The 21340-nt window shown below is 43.5% G+C and overlaps 1 protein-coding gene across 1 annotated transcript in view; it reads right to left on the minus strand.

Annotated features, from left to right (window-relative positions):
• Window positions 1-985: 985 nt before the first annotated feature.
• trhr2 (thyrotropin releasing hormone receptor 2) overlaps window positions 986-21340 on the minus strand; it is a 36646-nt gene continuing 16291 nt past the window's right edge. Inside the window, exons 6-10 of the mRNA XM_034535213.1 lie at window positions 18361-18867; window positions 6195-6305; window positions 3443-3523; window positions 3124-3197; window positions 986-1073 (exon numbers count right to left, since the gene is read on the minus strand). Of these exons, the coding sequence (XP_034391104.1) occupies window positions 986-1073; window positions 3124-3197; window positions 3443-3523; window positions 6195-6305; window positions 18361-18867 (861 nt within the window). The remainder of the gene's footprint in view (window positions 1074-3123; window positions 3198-3442; window positions 3524-6194; window positions 6306-18360; window positions 18868-21340) is intronic.

Genomic DNA, 21340 nt, shown 5'->3' on the forward strand with positions numbered 1-21340 from the left:
TCCTCTCCACCACTTGTTCCTTATAGTCCTGTTTGCAGCCAATGATGGAGCCGGTCTTCTTCACCGGTTTAGTGAGTCTGTTTGTGTCTCCGGCTCCAATGCGAAGTAAAGAGCACTGGTCCAACAGACTGGTAAAACATCTCCAACATCTTGCTGCACACATCAAAGAATCAAAGCTTCCTCAAGAAAAAGAGTGGACTCATCCCTTTCTTGTACACAGCGTTGATGTTGGCCTTCCAGTTCAGTCTGTTGTTGATGGGGACACCCAGGAACCTGTGCTCTTCAATGTCCATATCCTCTCCCAGAACTCTCAACGGTTGTGGAGCCTTCCTCCTGAAGTCTACCACCATCTCTCTGGTCTTGGCCACGTTCAGAAGCAGGTGATTTCTGCTGGCCCACTCCAAAGTCATCCACAACTGCCCTGTACTCCACTTCCCGTCCATCCTTAATACACCCGACCACTGCAGAGTCATCAGAGAACTTCTGCAGATGGCATGACCCATGACTTTGTACTGGAAGTCAGTGGTGTACAGGAAGGGAGACAGAACAGTTCCCTGTGGGGCTCCAACATCACTGACCACCATCCCAGACAGCACACGGCCCAGTCGGACATACTGTGGTCTGCCTGTGAGGTAGTCAGTGATCCAGGAGACGTGGACTCGTTGACGCCCACCGCTTGTTACTCAGCAGCAGTGGTTGGATGTTGTTGAATGCACTGGAGAAGTCAAAGAAAGTGATTCTCACAGAGCCACTGGTTCCATCCAGGTGCGACTGAGCTCGCTGCAGCAGGTGGATGATGGCGTCGTCCAATCCCACATAAGGCTGGTAAGCAAATTACAGAGGGTCCAGTGATGATTTTGCCTGCGGTCGAAGGTGAGGTGTGTTGTGTGGAGGACACAGATGAAGGCTGTGAACTAAACATATTGTCGCCCTCTAACCTTGAAGCCAGTTATCTGTTTCATCCCGGTCCACACCTCCCCTACATTCATTTGGCCTCCAGCTTTCTCCTGTAGGAGTCCTTGCACTCCCTGAGCTTCACCTTCAGGTCGCGCTGGACTCTCCTGAGTTCATCCCTGTCACAAGACCTGAAAGCTGCTTTCTTCTTATTAAGAAGTGCTTTCAGATCACAAGTGATCCATGGCTTGTTGTTTGGGAAGCAGCGTACAGTCCGGGATGGTATGGTGAATTGTTCACAGAATTGTATGTATTCTGTGATGCAGACAGTCATGCTGTCTGCATCAAAGCAGTCCTGCAGGGCATCATTACCCCCCCGAGACCACCTCCTAACATACCTGGGCGTCAACAGGACCAGTTCATGATCAGACCTGCCAAGGGGGGGAATGGCAGTGGCACTGTATGCATCCTTAGCATTTGCATACAGTAAGTCCAGAGTTTTATTGTTCCGTGTCACATACAGTCGGGGGTTTTTCCTGATCCGATGTGAGGTCCTGGGACAGGGATGTCGTATTTGTACAGATTGTAAAGCCCTCTGAGGCAAATTTGTAATTTGTGATATTGGGCTATACAAAATAAACTGAGTTGAATTGAATACTGGTGAAAAGTTGCCAGGGTTTTATCCAGGCTGGTGTGGTTAAAGTCACCAGTGATTGCCAAAAATGCACCAGAATGAAACTAAAGCAACTAAACACACTGAGCAGAAAATGAACACATGTTGTTTTTTGCAAGAGCAGCCATTGTGCCTTTTATGCTCCAGGTCGATCCGGCAGTGGGTGAATTAAAAGTGTCACAGTAATGGCCCTGGAGAAGAATAGTGCAGCTTATTTGCCAAAGAGCACTGCAATCACAAATATTGATTATCCGATGACCTGCATATTTAAGTGCCAAAGCTGGTCTAAGACTTGATAGCAAAAGGGTCTCTCTCTCTCTCTCTCTTCATTAACAACTAAGAGAGCCCGGGGACGCAACAACCTAAAAACACACTGAATACATTAACACATTCTCATCCTTATACTGTGCACACAATGTATATTCCCAGGTTGTGTATATATCTTTATTTCCCTCCCAACACCTTTCAATACAGCCACACACACATCAATTTGTATCAACTCAAGGCTTGTTTACATCCACGTTCACACCCACTCCATTTGCTCGACCGGTGGCATTCACTGTATCTCTTTCATGTATCAGTTCCCTTATTATTTCATCATAACCTTTGGAGCTGCCGCTTCCCTCATCCATATTTTTACTTTCATGGGATGATTCATCGTTAAATGATTTGACATAAAGTGCTCCAAGGCAGAATATTATGCACAACCCAGATAACCTCCTCCAAAAAATGTGGGAGAAAATAAGTAATGTGATTACAAGGCAATTAGACACTAATCTGTGAGCTGGATTGCTGCCTAAAGTTGCAGTTAATGTGTGTGTCTTTGTTTGCACTTGTGTGTGCCAGCTTGGCGTGATGTTGACTGCCGCCCACATAACAGTCTGTGAGCTTTTATAAGCTTGCTTAGCCTGCAGCGCACACACACGCCCATACAAAAAATACCTGTGAAAGTTTTTTTTCTGTTTTTTTTGGGAGTTTTTCCTGATCCGATGTGAGGTCCTGGGACAGGGATGTCGTATGTGTACAGATTGTAAAGTTCTCTGAGGCTAATTGGTAATTGGTAAACACACAAACACAAAGAGAGGAATCCTGGTACACTCCTTCCCTGAAGAGTCATGTGTTGAACTTCTGAACCCAGCAAGAAAATATTTGAAAATACACCCAGAAAAATAGTGTTGTGGTGACTCAAAATACTTCATGATTAAATTACGCAAAACTCAGATATCACATGAAAATCCAGCTTTTCAGGCTTCAAGTTATGTGTCTGTGTGAGAAATACAGGCAGCCAAGGGAGTGGTTTAGGTGTGTGTGACAAAAGGACTAGGAGACTGTTCGTTCAAAACAACAATGTAAACTAAAGAGTTTAGGTTAGTAATACCATTAGTTATCATATCTGGAGTGGCTGTGGTGTTAAGAGTCCAGCTCAGGTCAGATATAACCTGCAGTCCCAGTAATCTGTAGCTATCGGCCCTCTCCACCTCAGTCCCTTTGATGATTAGAGGCTGTAGAGGGGGAGGATTCTTCCTGAAGTCCAGTATTATTTCTCTGGTCTGTACCCTGACTCGTCCTCCCCCTTGCTGAGCCCCAGGATGGTGGTGTCATCCGCATATTTGATGAGGGTGGTGCTGTCCTGGGTGGAGACACAGTCATGGGTGTACAGGGTGAAGAGTTTGGGGCTGAGGCAGCAGCCCTGTGGGGATCCTGTGCTGACTGTGAGCTCAGCAGATACCTGTCCTCCCATTCTCACCACCTGTGGGCTTTCTGTCAGGAAGTCCAGGATCCAGTTGCAGGTGGGGGTTGGGACACCAAGATCTGTCAGCTTCTCGATCAGTTTGCCCGGGCAGTTTGAAGGCAGAACTGTAGAGCTATTGCTACCGCATCATCCACTGATTGGTTGGAGCAGTAGTCAAACTGGAGGGGGTCGACAGTGTCCGGGACCCTGTGGTTGATGTGCTTCTAAAACACAGTGGAAGTCAAGTTCTTAACAGAAATAGCAAGATCTTCCAACCGTGGCATACGTCACTCTCTTTACAACAAAGAGCTGTGTTGACATCTCTCACAGGTACATCACCAGCTCTGGCCTTTTGAGCTTTAATGCAGTCATACTAAAAATAATGTCTCTTCTGACAGTATTCCAGCAGTGGCAAATGGTACACTTCAAGGGCACCTGCAAACACACAATAGCAGGCAAATGAACAAAGAACAGGCTACATGTCAAAGAGGCAAATCTTTGTCAAGGAAAGCAATAAAAGGAGGTTCAGAAGGCCGGTGAATTGGAGCCATTTCTCTCCTGTCTATCTTCCCCACACAGACACAGAGTCACAACACAGAGTCGTTGTGACGTCACCAGCTATAAACTTGAAGTCTCAAGTTTGGCATTTACGGCATCGCCATCTTAGAATATGGCTGTCGCGGTATGGGCTTTTTGCAACCAGTGAACAGAAGTGACCATATTAGGATTGAGGAGGAGTGATGTAGAGTAGCCGTATACGGCTTTGGTATAGAGCTGTCAATCACAAGGTAGCCCAGCCCTAAAGACTACCCTGCTTTATGGTCTATTTGACTCTCAAGATTTTTTAATTTATTTGTCACTAAATGTTTTACAGTTCAACAGGATGAAGTTAGAAAGACAAAATATCTCCCTACACCTATTCAAACTTAAGTGCAGCCATAAAAGACACATTTGATATTCGTTTCCCGTTATTATTCACACAAGTGCTGAATGTTGAACAGAACTCCCAGCAGCCTGCTGAATATTATCTAAACAGAACATATGCTACTAGAGCCTGAACCATCCTCAAATTTGAAAGCAATGAATTAGTCAAGGTTAAAGTGTTACAGCTATTTTTTGCTACAAGACATATTTCAAATTCATGTTATATGTTTAGAAAAGACTGCCGCATGAATTTTCTGACTGGAGATCTGTCAGTTGTCAGTACTTAAACATCCACGTCTTATTCAAGTACTATAACAGGGGGTGTTAAGGACCCAGATGCAGTACGACAGTATTCCAGATTAGTTTCGATTAACTTTATTCCAGGAAGACTCAACGAAATACAAACAGTCTCTGGAGCTGCAGTCAATCACATTAATAACTCTACTTCCTCCCCGGAGTCTTTGTGACTTCACGTCTCATAGGGTCCATTGGACCTGGCTGTGTCTGAAGCTGGTCCTGGGTCCTTGCCCCTGCTTCCTGCATCCAGCCTCTGGCCTGGACCTGGACTCCTTCCCAATGGCCCTGCCTCCTTCTCTGTGCCTCCTGCCTGGCCTCATTGATTCGGCATCTGCGATGCCTTATGCCTGTGTGGCCCTGCTTCCTGCCGTGGCCCTGCTGATGCCCCCCCCCCCCTCCTCCTCTCTTTCTCCTTCTGTTTCATAGATTGTGGAAATCTGGATCGTCCATCCATGCCTACTAATTATTCATACATTTGTGTCATATTCATTGAATGTGTTGTAACTCTGTAACTCTGTTCATCTGTACACATGACATATATTGCTTCTGTCCATCCGGGGAGAGGGATCCTCCTCTGTTGCTCTCCTGAAGGTTTCTTCACTTTTTTCCCCGTGAAAGGGTTTTTTCAGTTTTTTGGGGAGTTTTTCCAGATCCGATGTGAGGTCCTGGGACAGGGATGTCATATTCGTACAGATTGTAAAGCCTTTTGAGGCAGGTTTGGTATAGTTTTTAATGTGGGCCGCATTTAACAACAGCAAAACTATACCATTTACTTCAATTCATCATGATTCTTCAGGGTTTTTCAAGTTTGTGTTCACCATGGAGGCATACAAGGCCCTGATACCTTAAAAGACAAAAGAAACTGAGCAGTAAAGCTTAACCTAAGTCAAATGAAGAAAAAAGGATAGGGTGTGACCCTGTATGTGGGATCCACATTGATCCTGATCTCTGCCTTAAGTTTTAAACTAAAGGTAGGGTAGGATTATATTACCAAATCTGCATCTAAATCTTTAGGGTTCTTTGTATCTGTTTTGAAATAGCCAATTTTCAATTCAATCCAACCAATATTTTCCAGTGGGATAATTTGAAACACCAGCCCCTGGCAATCAAGACAGAAAACAACACTGCCCCTATAGAGCTGGGTAGGTTGTTGTTCACGATTACAATATATTGAAAAGCTAAGCTATGTGTAAACATTCAGTATACTTTCAGTAGCCAGCGTAGCATAGACATGCTAATGCTAGTTAATGTGCTAACGTGCTTTGCTTTTAGCTCCATGTGGTTCTTATGCAACGTTTTAGAAATGTAGATCTCCTTCCAACCTGTCAAAGTAACGAGTATCACTATTATACAACTTTTAACCATGACTGGCTCCAAATACACTAAACCAGCCTAAACATGAAGAATATCTGGAATGATGGGAGTCCATGGAGCACAGCCGTATAGTTGTAGGACCTTGGTTGGATCTGGCCGATGCTGCGCTATGATTGGCCTGTCTGCGTTTCAGAGGGAGAAATATATTTGTCCTCAGGCTAGCCTCATATATTTGCATGATTAACTTCCCCTTAACTAAGCCTATGAACGTTGCCAATAATGTCATCCTCTCTTCCTCTTGTTTCCATAACTGCTTACTGTATGTGCCATATTTGTTGGCAGATTGATTGCTTCTCCCACCTTTGTGTTCGCTTCACTTGTTGAATCATTCATCTTTCCATCCACCTCCACCTCTGCTTTCCTCTGGCAGCAGGTATCCAGCCTCAGCGGTGTGCAGGCGAGGCTGACTTTCTGCAGATACAATGATACCCATGTATAATTTATGGCGGGAGGGTATATAGTGGCAGTTACATGCAACAGTGCCTCTCGTTATCTGCTCAAAGCCTGGGAGGGAGCGACTCCACTCCACTTGCTGTCACACTGTCGCTATGATAGCAAGGCGTTCACTTGATTTAGAAACTCCTGTTTATTCATCCTGTCTCTTGGAAACAGGCAATCGCCACATTGGCTCCATTTCATAATTATTCTCATGTAAAACTGATTTATTCATGAATACTGAAGCTTCCAAAGTCATGTTCAGGAACAGCCGATCACATCTTGTCACTCAAAAATTATTAGTGGGCTATGAACAGTTTGATTAATAGAAATGTGCTATCATCATAGTAAAAACATCAGCCCATAATCAAAAGTATGACGTAGATGGATAGTGGCTTACTGAACTAGTATAGAAAGGCGTATATCCATCTTAAAATGATGCTGTGGTTAACCGATGGCATTAACTGTTCATTTACTTGCAAAGGATGAATGCTTATATGTTCCAGTTATTATGAAATACTGTAACATACTCAACAAACCCTGATGATAAGCAGCCCACGGATTGTAGCCACCTTGCCCGGACAAGGGAAACCGGGGCACCCTCCCGGAGCCAGACCCAGGAGGGGAGCTCGTCGGCGAGCGTCTGGTGGCCGGGCTTTCGCCCATGGGGCCCGGTCGGGCTCAGCCCGAAAGAACAACATGGAGCAGTAGTCACCCTGTGGACCCACCACCCGCAGGGAGAATTATCGGGGTCGGGTGCTATGTAGACCGGGCGGCGGGCCAGGCGGGAGACCTGGGCGGGCCGATCGCCGGCAGCATAGACTAGCTCTAGGGACGTGGAACGTCACCTCACTAGCGGGGAAAGAGCCGGAGCTGGTGCAGGAGGTGGAGCGGTACCAGCTAGATATAGTTGGGCTCACCTCCACGCACAGCATGGGCTCTGGAACCAAGCTCCTGGAGAAGGGTTGGACTTTGTCCTTTTCTGGAGTTGCCCAGGGTGAGAGGCGCTGGGCGGGAGTGGGGATACTCACGAGCCCCCGGCTGAGCGCCGCTGTGTTGGAGTTTTCCCCGGGGAACGAGAGGGTCGCCTCCCTGCGCCTACGGGTTGCGGGGAGTAAGGCTCTGACTGTTGTTTGTGCTTATGCACCGAACAGCATTTCGGAGTATCCGGCCTTCTTGGAGTCGGTGGGAGGGGTCCTGGAAAGGGCGCCGCCTGCCGACTCCATAGTTCTCCTGGGAGACTTCAACGCTCACGTGGGCAATGACAGAGAAACCTGGCGGGGCGTGATTGGGAGGAACGGCTTGCCCGATCTGAACCCGAATGGTGTTTTGTTGTTGGACTTCTGTGCTAGCCACAGTTTGTCCATAACGAACACCATGTTCGAACATAAGGTGGCTCATAAGTGTACCTGGTACCAGAACACCTTAGGCCGGAGATCAATGATCGACTTTGTAATCGTATCATCTGATCTGCGGCCGTATGTCTTGGACACTCGGGTGAAGAGAGGAGCAGAGCTGTCAACTGATCACCACCTGGTGGTGAGTTGGATCAGATGGCGGGGGACTCGGCTAGAGAGACCTGGCAAGCCCAAACGTGTAGTGAGGGTGAACTGGGAACGTCTGGCAGAGGATCCTGTCCGGGAGGTCTTCAACTCCCACCTCCGGAAGAACTTCTCACAAATCCCGAGGGAGGCTGGGGACATGGAATCCGAGTGGACCTTGTTCAAAGCCTCTATTGTGGACGCGGCTGCTCGGGGCTGTGGCCGGAAGGTCATCGGTGCCTGTCGTGGCGGCAACCCTAGAACCCGGTGGTGGACACCGGGGGTGAGGGTAGCCGTCAAACTGAAGAAGGAGGCCTTTCGGGCCTGGCTGGCCCAGGGGTCTCCTGAAGCAGCTGACGGGTACCGGCGGGCCAAAAGGGCTGCAGCGACGATGGTCGCGGAGGCTAAAACTCGGGCATGGGAGGAGTTCGGGGAGGCCATGGAGAAGGACTTTCGGTTGGCCTCAAGGAAGTTCTGGCAAACCATCCGACGGCTCAGGAAGGGAAAGCAGGGTCTACCTCAGGCTGTTCTCAGCAGGGGGGGGGAACTGCTGACCCGGACTGGGGACATCGTCGGGCGGTGGAAAGAGCACTTTGAGGAACTCCTAAACCCGGCCAACATGTCCCCCGGAGAGGGGGCAGCGCCGGAAGACTTTGGGGTGGATTCACCCATATCCCTGGCAGAGGTCGCTAAGGTAGTCAAAAAGCTCCTTGGTGGCAAGGCGCCAGGGGTGGATGAGATCCGCCCTGAGATGCTGAAAGCGCTGGACATTGTTGGGCTGTCTTGGTTGACACGCCTTTTCAGTGTCGCATGGGGGTCGGGAACAGTGCCCATGGACTGGCAGACCGGGGTGGTGGTTCCCATCTTCAAGAAGGGGGACCGGAGAGTGTGCTCGAACTATCGTGGTATCACACTGCTCAGCCTCCCGGGAAAAGCTTATGCCAGGGTGCTGGAGAGGAGGCTCCGACCGCTTGTCGAACCTCAGATTCAGGACGAACAGTGCAGATTCCGTCCCGGTCGTGGAACAGTGGACCAGCTCTTTACCCTCGCAAGATTACTGGAGGGGTCCTGGGAGTTTGCCCAACCAGTTTACATGTGCTTTGTAGACCTGGAGAAGGCTTTCGACCGGGTCCCTCGGGGGGTTTTGTGGGGGGTGCTGCAGGAGTATGGGGTGCCGGACCCGTTGGCACGGGCCATCCGGTCTCTGTACGCCTGCAGTAGGAGCTGTGTTCGTCTCCTCGGTAGTAAGTCAGACACGTTCCCGGTGGGTGTTGGCCTCCGCCAGGGCTGCCCTTTATCACCGGTCCTGTTCGTGACCTTCATGGACAGGATATCTAGGCGCAGCCAGGGGGCGGAGAGGATCCGGTTCGGGAGTCTCGGGATCGCCTCTCTGCTGTTGAGCAGTAAAGTAGCACCACTCTGCAAGATTGTTCATTTCCTCTCTATAGGAAGTCTTATCATTGCTTGTAATCTGGCAGATGATGGTTGCATCATCTGCAAAGCTTCCCAACAGAGTTCTCTTCATGTTGGGTAGAAGCTTCAGTCTTTATTAGAGACCGTTTCATAACCAGTTGAACAGTAACTTTAGTCATCAAGGTAGGGCTGAAGTGAAAGTTTAAGGTAACAGTTTAGTGAAACGTTGCCTGGTTTATTTTATTCCCTGGTTTTATTTTTCCTTTGCTCCCTCATTTCTATCTCAGTTGATCTCATTGCTTCCTACCCGAGTGAGAAAAAAAAAGTGTTTGTGGAAGCAGGCTGTCACTCTGTGGAGGAAGACACTTGGCTGTCAACAAGATTTAGTTTGCGTAAATTATTAATGCCAGAGGAGCGGGAAGACGGATGTTTAATGTCCTGAGCACCTACAGTACATCAGCCTAAAGGCCACTGCACATTTTGATAATACAATGTGCAGTTTTATTTGTGAGGAGAATTCAAGAGGAAGAAGGCAAATAAGCCACAGAAAATATGGAAATGATGGATGATAAAATAACTCAAGGACAAAGCACAATAATAACAATCCCCAACCTGTCACTTTTGGACCATACATTTCAGGTCTGTTGACAAACATTATTAAAGAGTGAAATGAAAAATCTGCCAATCCTAAATCAGTATAAGAGGCAGTTTTACTGCCGTGTCTGCAAACATTCAGACGTAAACAGACCTTTAACAACATGAAGAAACACCACTATCTCTATTTGTTTTTTCTGTGTCCTGTAAATCAATTGGTCAGGGTTTTTCTCTTGGATCATGGGTTGGGCCTTTAAAATTCTTCCCATCTAGTCCTTTCAACAAATTACGAACTCGATGCTGCTTAAATGTGAATCCTGAAACCGTTTATACACTTGGAAGTTAATTGAAATTTATTTCCAGGAATAAGCTTGGCTGGAAAGTTGACATTCTGCCAGAAGAAAAATCCATTTTCTGACCTTGATTTGAATAAATGTTTTCCTACATGTCTTTACGAAAGAGTGTTGTAACTAGTTTAATAAACCACAGAATGATCAACCATTGAGCAGACAGGGGCCCTTTAAAGCTCATCCAAATTGGACCCTGACTCCAGCTCAAGACACATTTTACTTTTTCCATCCATCCATCCATTTTCAATACCGCTTATCCTCATTAGGGTCGCGGGGGCGCTGGAGCCTATCCCAGCTGACATAGGGCGAAGGCAGGGGACACCCTGGACAGGCCGCCAGTCCATCGAGGGCACATGTAGGGACATACAACCATTCACTCTCACATTCACACCTATGGGACATTTAGAGATCAATTAACCTGCAGCATGTCTTTGGACTGTGGGAGGAAGCCGGAGAGCCCGGAGAGAACCCACGCTGCCACGGGGAGAACATGCAAACTCCACACAGAAGGACCGCTCCGACCGGGAATTGAACCCGCGGCCCTCTTGCTGTGAGGCGACAGTGCTAGCCACTACACCACCGTGCAGCCATTTTACTTTTTGTCAAAGATTAATCAAAATACCTCCATGAACTCAGAAGTCTGCGGTTTCTAAACCAATAGTGAGCACGACATGAGATCTTCAGGAAACCTAAAGAACAGAACATCATTTGCATATTTATTTAGCTTCATGAGTACATTTTAATAAGACAAAAAGTAATATATCCACAAACACTACAGGAAGTTCTGAATGTCATCCTTTTCACGTTAACATCCACAGACAAGGCGTAGAAATATTAGATGCAACAGAGACGCACAATATCAAAGCTATAAATAAATAGATGATGTTAAGGGGGCCAGGTTTTGGTAACAGAGGCTGAGACAGGGGTAAAGTCACTGAGGTTTATTGGAAATTTCCAATAACATAAGCAGGCAGGTAGACAGGCAGGTAAGCAGGCAAGCAGGCAGGCAGAACTCTGGAGCTGGAGTCGGGGCAATAATCCAGCTGCTGGTCCTGGGCAAGAAGACAGGCACGGTTAGGACATGGAATCAACAGGACGTTTTCGGAATCTCAATAGTTACGTCTTAGCGGCAGCTAGAACTAACTTGAACTGAGTCTATAGTCCGGCCCAGACTGAGAGCAGGAGTGGAGCTTTTGAAGGCAGCTGGTCCATCAAGCCCCAACTCCAGCACACCAGGTTCACATCAGCAACTAGCCACCTACACACCAAGAGAGAGATAGAGCCTAGTAGGCAGGTGAGGAGGAGGGCACGACAGATGAACTAAATCAGACTTCAGACAGGATATTGTTAAGTCTTGATTTCTTCCTGTAGTGTGTGTGGATTACTGAACAGAGGTGCTGTTAGCTTTCTAAAATTCCACCTCATTGTTATTGTTTAATTCACCCAAATACGAGTGCTTGTGTGAGCAGGATGTCCCTCTGTGGAGGAAGACTCTTTGCTGGAGGACAGGATTTAAAAAGGACACCAGGTGCTTTCTGGTATTAGTATTCTGGAGGGGAAACCTCTTTTCACAGCTGGACATGAATAGCTTCACCACATTTACATTTGGTTTATTGGCTCAACATTTCTAAACATTACAGGTTTCCTGCAGCTGATAAAATTCTCCAACTCATTCTGGGGGAATCTTGTCTGCACCTGGTGCAGTTTACTGCTTGTCATCTCAGCATTGGAGCTTGGCTCAGCGAGTGCCATTACTGACAGTGGCAAGGTAAAGTAGCAAGGCTTTGGCAAGCACTCAGTGGGTAGAGCTGTCCTTTTAACCACAAGGTGTGTCGGCATGTCCAAGTGTTTCCCTCATTACATCTTAGTCCCTCCCACAAGGGATGCATGGAAACCATTTCAGGCAAGTGGAAACGAGGAAATATGATTTTAAAGAATGAGATGTCACATGATATTTAAGACTACAGCGCTGATCACAGCTGGATCAGCTGTCTGCACATTTGGACTGTACTAATGCTAATAAAGAGACAGTTATCAACACTGTCAGAACGGCAATGTTTTCTCACTTTAGCCTGTGTGTGAATGACAACCAGCAGTCTGTATTAAAATATATATTTAACAAGATGGTGTATCAGTAAACAAAGAAAATAAGATGGACTGGTTTTACAATATGAACTGTTGTTTAAACAGGATTTACTCAGGAGAATGCTGATGTGCTTCGAGGGGTAAGGAATCATGCCTGCCTGCTACACATAACAAATTACAATATACATAGCTTTGTACCATATGACACATATAAATGATGCATCAGTTATGCTACAGTACCACCTGGAAAAGAAAAAGTGTGAATCGTTCCTCCTCAAACTGCATTTATTACTCTAATATGTACTGTATGTAATATATGCTCTATTGATAATAGTATTTTATATTTGTACATATTAGTTGTAAAAATATATAAATCTGATATAAATATATTATTCATATCATATGTTTTAATATAACATTACTCGACTTGTGAATCGCTGCAAATCAAGTTTCAGGTTTCTTTTTACAATTTCAAGTTGTATTGTCACATACACATTTATACAGCATGAAATTAAATTCTTCGATGCCTAGCTCCCGAATCAACCTAACAAAAAGAAGGTGCTTTACCAGCTGATGCCATCCAACAACACTTACTGCAACAGTGCTATTCAATATGTTTGGCTGATGGCATAATTGAACTGGTAGAGGTACGGGATCATTTCCCCCGAAATTCCTCTCTTTAATGTGACACTTTAAAACACTTTACAAAGTGCTATAATATTTTCTGAAAAACAAAGAAATCAAATAAAAAGAGAACCAGCAATGAGATACATTATAAAAACATAAGGGATTTGGAACTACTATGGAATCATCATTATAATGGTCATTCGTGCATTCTGGAAATTAATTTTAGACATTCAAAATCCTAAAGAAAATATATATTTTTTCTAAGAAAATGTACCTTGACACTTATTGTGTTGTATTTTATTGAGTGGTTCCATCATTCCAATAGAGCTCCATTGTTCTGTGAAAGAGAACATCTGTTGTCTCATCAATGTATATTTTAAATCTGTCGTCTCATCAATGTATATTTTAAATCTGTCGTCTTATCAATGTATATTTTACTACATTGGCGACTGTGGCTCAGTGGTGAGCAGGGTCGTCCTTCAATCAATGATTCGGCGGTTCGATCCCCGGCTCTGTTAGCCAACGTCGATGTGTCCTTGGGCAAGACCCAAAATTGCTCCTGCAGCTGTTCTACTGTGTGTGAATGTTAGTTAGTCCTGATGTGCAGGTGGAACCTTAGCTCCTCCCATCAGGGTATGAGTGGGTGTGAATGGGTGAATTAGGTGAATCATGTAGGGTTAAATTGCTTTGAGTGGTCAGAAGGCTAGAAAAGAGATAAACAAGTACAGGATCATATAAAGACATTTTTAGTTGTGCAGGTAATAAAACCCTCAGTGATGACTATTCCCATTGGTAGGGTAGTTTAAAGGTGAAAAGATGGTTAACCAAGGGCTTAACTGTACATAGGTGGGGAACTGGGCTCGTCGTGGATGATATGTGCTAAGCTATAGCTCATCTTAAAACGTCAACTGTTTAAAATGTGTTGGATCATTAGACAATGATAGACACACCGACAAGCTAGTTATGACCGTTAACCAATATAATATTATGACGTTCCTAAGTTAAATTGGTTTTGCTCTCAAAATGCAAGAAGACGTTACCAACCTGCGTGGTTGAAACTTGCAGTTCTGAAAGTTAAATTGCACAACTTTAGGTTAACGTGTACGTTTATTTAATTTAAGTCATTTTTTCTTATCCGATAACTTGATTATTAGATGGAATAATCAGTAGAATACTGGATTACTACAATAATTAATAGCCGGGGCCCTAGTCACAGCTGACATTACACTACTCTTGTGAACTATATGGTGTCAGTGGTTCAGAAAACCACCACTCAAAGCAGTGTATCACTAAAAGTAACGATACAAAAGAGTTGTGACAGAGACACTTCAACAAATGTGTTTTATTTACTTTTTTCAAAATACTGAAAGAAAATCCACTGCACTGCACATACTATAAAATCCCAACCAATAATCAGAGCGCCACTTAAAAAAAAAATCAATACATTTGAAAATCAGTGATTGCAGATCATTTATAGCGCAACAAACCAGCAGCTCTCCAAGGCTAAATAATGACACACACGTTCACTCGCAGGTCCAAGGGAGTTGTACAATGCTAGTATCAGCCAATTCACACACTGTAATTATTCTTTATAACAGTCAAAGTTATTTCAAAGTGTTTGTTCAATTATGCAGCACAAAAATAAGTGGGTCAGTACAATTCAGTATTGTCATTGAATTGTTGTCCCTCCAGTAGTTGTCGGAGACTTTTTAACCATAGAGGACATTTTACTTGGTGGCATTTTCTTTTTTCTGTGTACTCTTCTTTCATACAAATATTTTCTGTAAGCAATGCACAAACGTACCCACACATCCAGACAAATCAAAACATAGTGAAATGAAGACTTTAAATACACACAGTGAATTTACAAAGGCAACATATTGTTCTACTTCTACTTACATAGAACATTATAATCACTTTATCATCAAATGAATTCCTCTTTGTGTGTGTGTGTGTGTGTGTGTGTGTGTGTATCCAAATGAGAAAGTAAAAAAACAATGAGCTTTTCAACAAAACAAGGTTTTAACTTTTTGCATTTACATGATGATATTCAGCTCACCTTCCACCCGTTTTCAGTCTCAGTCTAAAGCTTGTGAATCCAAATAACAATCGTTGGGCACAAAGGGAACGTAGTAGGAGAATGATAGGAGGAGCTGAGGCAAGCAAACGCTTATCAAGACGTATGGTCAAAAGAACCTATCATTTCTTTAGTATCATGCAGTTTTGAAAGAAAAGACAGCAATTATTGTCCTTTGGATGTCAACTTTTAAGCTGAACAAACCTTTTTTCCTTCTTTTTTTGTAATGGAGCAAATCATTATGTGCAACGGGACAAAAGGTTTCTATGAGTGACAAACCCACAGAGATGTATCGCCACCACTTTGCACTCAATTCAATAGAGCTTTTTGAAATATTTAAGCTAATTTCATTGTTTTTGTTTACCAACAAGGTAAAACCACAGCTTTCATCTACCTCCTTTCGAGTCAGAGATGGCTGCTGTTTTTCAGCAGGACAGCTCTGATGAACATACTGTACGCTACACATCCAGCACCACGGGATAAAAACAAGTTAGCAACTAGATGCTCAACATATTGGAACATTTAAAGAACTTTAGACCACTGTGTTAGCTGGTGACTTTCAGCTGAATACATCCGTGGATGGTCTTAGATATTAAACAACAGACTCAAATTGATTGAAGGCTTTTACGAGGAAACCTTCATGTTCTGTTGGTGTTTTCAACAGCTGCCGTCACTCCGAGCAACCACCACGCATTCTACTGAGAGTCACCAGTGAACACGGTCACTGGGTGAACTGAAACACCGGCGGCGTCTATGGCTGTAGCTATTAAACGTATTGACGACCACTGCAGCGGCCATTTTAAAAGTGACTGAAGTCAGAGCTCTGAGACTCTTCAGGGTGTTTGAGGTTCTGCACATGACCACAGACAGCTGATCATCTCGTGACTTGTGTCTCTCTGGTGTAACGTTACATGCTGGGTTTCTCCACCAGCTACTTGTATATACCTGGACACTAAATATTGGACCACTTGCTAATGTATTTTACCCACTTACTAACAGCACAAAGATCTGTGGTGGGTAATGTTCTTGCAAAGCTTGATAAGCTATTGCGTTCCGCCATACTTCAGTAAAAAACTGTGAAAAAGAAATGCACTCCTTTGCTGTACCCAAGTCATCATTGTTTACAAACTGTAAATAGGATGATACATCATTGTTGTGATTACAGCTTATTATGTTCAAAAAATCATTACATTTGCCCAAATATTTTAATACGTCTGTTTTTTAGCCTATTTATTTATATTAAACATCAGCACTGCTACAGTCACAAAGCACATTTTATAAAAGCTCAAAAAAACTGTATATGACCAAGAAACATTTTTCCTTACTCAATAGTAATAAAGCATAAATACACTAATACATTTTGACATTATGTCAAAAGCAACTAGGTCCAGCAAGATCAGTGTAGGCATGCAGTGCATTTTAGAAATTCCAGAAAACAAATCACAACTTCATCATATATCACTTACTGTACATCATCAGTTATAGTAACGATAGTGAAAGAGAAAGTTACAAGAACATGTTTCATTTGTAAAGTCAGACTTTTTAAACTTTAACTTTAAAATTGCTAACTAGATAACAAAAAAAAAGTTATCTTACTAATAAAGTTATTTAAACTCACTTTCTCACATTAAGGATAATGCCAGCGATACATTTATTGTCAATCTTCTCCCCTTATCTCAGTTATGATAGCAAATCAAAGTGTTCTTTTCAAGGTTTGTTCCCTGTAATGAAATGCCATGAGGCATGCAGGGCAGCAACATCAATCGTTTTTTTAAATGTATATTTCATGACGGAAAATGCGATTTCTTCTGACCCTTGACTTTAGAATCTAATCAGCAGCACAGATTAAAGACCAACTCTCAATGCAGTGAAAATGAACAGGTAGTTCAGTGTAAATCTCTACGTCCTGAGGAGAGGCTTTTAGCCTTATTAAAGCACTAATGAGGGCTCTAGCAGCGCTCAGGTCAGAGGGTACAAATGATATACAATGTCAAAGAAATGCACTCCTGTACAGTATATTTCTTTATACTTATGTTTGTCAGGATATACAAGGTATACCACGTTTCAGTTCATAGTGGATGTCTTTTGAATGTGTGGGAGCTTACGTACAGTATCTGGTAAAAATGTGAACTTTACTGCGTTTAAATGCGATAGCATTCTGACAACTATACAGTTCAGGAGAAAACACCATCTTTTTAATATTTTGGGAAAACTGTTTTCAGTCAAAGAATATGTCTATATATGGTTTGTCCATATATAACAAGCAAATAAACACCAGTCAGTGTATCCATGTTTTCCACACTCATTAAAGCGGACTACATGTTAACATCTAACAGGTTCAATGAGCAGACAAACATTTTACTTTTTATGAGACTATATACAGAAATATAAATAAATGATCAGGGTGTATTTTAAATTTCTTTCAGTTTTGGGTATTAATGATATTGATGATTATGATGATATCACTGTTCATGAAAAGGATGAAACACATAATGTTATGTTGATTATTTAATATCAACACATTTTATTCAACGGATCAGTATTTTAGATTTTGCTAAAAAATAGAAGTGGTAATAGTCAAAATAGAAGATTATGTCTTCAAAAAGTCATATTATATGTCTCTCTCAAGGCTTTGGGGAAACAACGAGAATAACATTTGTTCATAGAAAGAAAAACCTGCCAGCTGTTTGTCGTAATGACTGAATGAAGTATTAATTTACAATAATCCACCCTCTCGCTTACACACACAGTGAGCGATGCAGTCCTTGTCTTAGACCAAAAGTCAAGTTTTTATACCACAAAATATTCTACTTCAATCCATATTTGTTGCGTTTAGTCTAATATAAGATTTGCAGTCTAATAAACTGTTTGCTCCCCTGTACACACCTGTATTAATGGGGCGGTCTAGTATCATAATTTACATGTATATATAATTACAATACCACAATCACTTCATCAAAATCATCATTAAAAATAAATTCCCAGTTTTTAAAAGGTCATAAAATTTTGAAACTTCATTCAAAAACCTCAATCAAAGCTTTATATAAACAATAAAAATTAAAAAAAAAAAGCTTATGTTGCCGCAATGTCTCCATCACATATATGTATTTGTATTGACCGAAAACGGATTTTGGCCATGAGCAATTCACTGGATGGAAACTGATCAATGTAATAGTTTTGTTTGTTTGTTTGTTTGTTTGTTTGTTTGGGGGGGGGGGGGGGGGGTGCTGACAAATATATCCTACAATGTGGCACAATGCATAAGTTTCCATGCTCTCCTACTAATCGCATGTTGTAAATCTGTCTGCTAAGTGAACTGTCGTATCATTTAATGAAGTCAAAACCAACTCCTCATCACTAGATGGCATCGTCTCAGCTGGACCCAAACCAAAGCTAAAAGCTAGAATGATGTCGATGGGATGGTCTGCTGTCTTGCCATTGGGTGTTGCTGTCTCCTGATGACCACTTCCATTCTGCTTAGTAGTCATATCGGTGGCAGTATTCGAGAGGTCTCTCCCTGCGTTTTCATTGGTTCCATTGCTATTGGCCTGGGAGGCTCGGGGGTCTCGGATGGTGCCGAAGCCCGTCTGGACCATTGACAGCGTTCTCTGATTTCCCTCTGGCCGTTGGCAGTGGTAAAGCCCGCGAAATGCTGAGCGAAACTTCTGAGACATGGCATTGTATATCACAGGGTTTATAGCACTGTTGGCATAGATGCATGTCCGACAAAACAGGACGAACCAGGCATCCAGATAGGGCGTGGGCACAAAAGAGTTGATCAAAACTAAAGTCCGGTAGGGCATCCACAGTAGAGCAAATAGGATCACCACTACTGCCAGCATCTTTGTCACCTGTGGGGAATAAAGAGAGATACCGCCCGTTGAGACCCCATCAAACAGATGTGATAGGAATTATTGTGTAAATAAAGCCTCTAAGGCTGGGTTGCACCAACAAGGATTCATTTTTAAACCTGATGAGATCATGATTTAACTTTAAATCATGTTGCACCAAACCATAAGGCAGGGTATGCATTAGGGCGGGCTTAATGAAGCTCAAGCGGAAACTTTTAAATAGGTTCTCCTCTCTGCTGCTGTCAGTTGTCATTTCAGCTCTAACAGTTGGGACCCTCCTCCACCCAGTCACCTCCAATCAGCATCGGTCCTGCTCCTCTTTCATCATCGGATTGCAGAAACTCCCTTCTTCACCACCGCCACCAGTGTCTGGACTGATTCTGCCTATCAGACCTCAGCATCACTACCCCTTGATTATCCTAATTCAGTATGGAGTCCAATCCCCAAAGACGTTGCACTATTCAAATGTTATGCAATTGTAATAAATTATTGTTAAATTCTAAACAAGTCTCTCCTGATTGAACTGTGATTGACGGGTCGCTGCCACTACCAAAGCCTAATGTGCTTAATGAGCATCACGCTGTATAGAAGAAGACTTGAAACTAGCATGTTTACAATGTTTACTGAGGGAATAAATCAAGTGAGAAGTCGTCGCCCACCACAAACAGTTATTTATAGTAGCAGATGGGGGATCGGAAATGCACTCAGTGTGTGTAAGAGTAGTGAGCGAGAAGTCAGCAGGCAATGGCAGTATAAAACAGGAAATAAAAGGTGTTTTGGGAAAGCGTCAGTCACCATAGTTATGGCCGCATGCTTGAAGACCAGGAAAGGTCTTCAAGCATGCAGCCATAACTTGGCCACCAAAATATTATGCAGTTTGCTGCAGCAGAATGCCAGATAAGCACACACACACACACACAGAGGTGCACTCTCACTCACTTAGAAATGCGCACAAAAGGATGCACACACACACATGACCAATCTCATGATCTTCCTGGCAGAGATGATAATAATAATTAGCATATATTAATGGTAATATCAAGTATTTCGGCATAAGCCAAAGTATCGGACAAATTAAAATGTTGACCTGATGATAGTGCAAGATGAAAAGTCAGGAGAACGTTAAATTCATCTTGAGGAGAACATTAATCTCCATACCAAATTTCACCGCAATTCATGGCAGCTGATGGGATTCCATTTGACTAGAGTGGGTGACAAACATACGAAACGGCCACCAACCAAGAGATCTAAACGGACAGCAAGGACATTCAACCTCAAATGGCACAACACTGTAGTGTCAGAAAGGTGTCTCCACCACACCTCTCCACTGGCTGGTTACTATGGTAACAGCTCAGACATTTTCTGAACCCCTTCAAGACAGGGGAGGGGAATAGAGCTAGTCGGCATGTAAGACTCAAGTGAATAGTCTTATTAGTGGCCAATAACACACCTACTCCCCTCCCAGTCTCACACTGTAGCCCCGTTCTGAGTTGATACCAGTTATCATCATGCCAACGCCTCTTTGCAGTAAAATGCTTTTTGAGATAAGGGTCCATGTCCATGCCATAAGCAGTGAGCCAGTGACAGTCCCCTCGGCAGGTACTTAAAAAGGATGAAGAACAAAGCGTTTAATTGAATACAAAGAAGGCGTTGAAGAGGGCTTTCTAATTATCTCTCTGATGCCATGAGGAGACAGAAAGCATTGGAGTGACATTTTAAAAAATGCATATTAAGACTGTAATTGTGTGGCAGCAGGATACATGACTCCGGCATGGCAAACAAATTGTCTTTTCAGCTTGCAAACAGCATCCACTCAGACCGAGTCCAGAATCCAGTGGATGCAGTTCAGCCCGCTGAGCCAAAGAATTCACATTTAGCCTCTGATGCTATTGACCCGCCCGGGGAAACAATGACCACGCTTCCCCATCTCGCCTCCTCAACATGCACTTGAGGAGATCACAGATATTAAGAGAGTCTCAGAGATTAAAACCATACAATCTCACATTGTATTGTATTAATATCTAATCATAAAAGTGCCATTCTTTGGCATACACAAGTTTATCAAACTCCTATCAGATTGAGTTTGCCTATCAAAAGAATGAAAGAGCATGAAGTGCCCATTGAAGAACTGAGAGAGCAAAACCATCCGCGGTATTAAGAAAACTTCAATGTAAATCCCAAATTACATTATGCAAATCGTCTGCTCCTAAATGGAGCCTCTTGAACACACGAGATTAAGATCTTCTCTCTGCTCTCGCCAAAGAGTTCAGTTACACCCAGGCCCGTGTGCCTGCAGAGACACTCGCGACACAGTGAGAGTCACACAGTGGCTCAGAAACAGCCTAAGTCAACGGTTGCATGTTAAAGCATTCAAGACCCATTCAATTAAAGGGTTATTGTATGATCTGTGATTTTGCACAACCTGCACATGGAATTATTCTTAGTTTGAAGTATTTAAAAGGCATCTAGCAGT

Source organism: Cyclopterus lumpus, chromosome 6, assembly GCF_009769545.1.
Source record: "Cyclopterus lumpus isolate fCycLum1 chromosome 6, fCycLum1.pri, whole genome shotgun sequence".
NCBI lineage: Eukaryota > Metazoa > Chordata > Actinopteri > Perciformes > Cyclopteridae > Cyclopterus > Cyclopterus lumpus.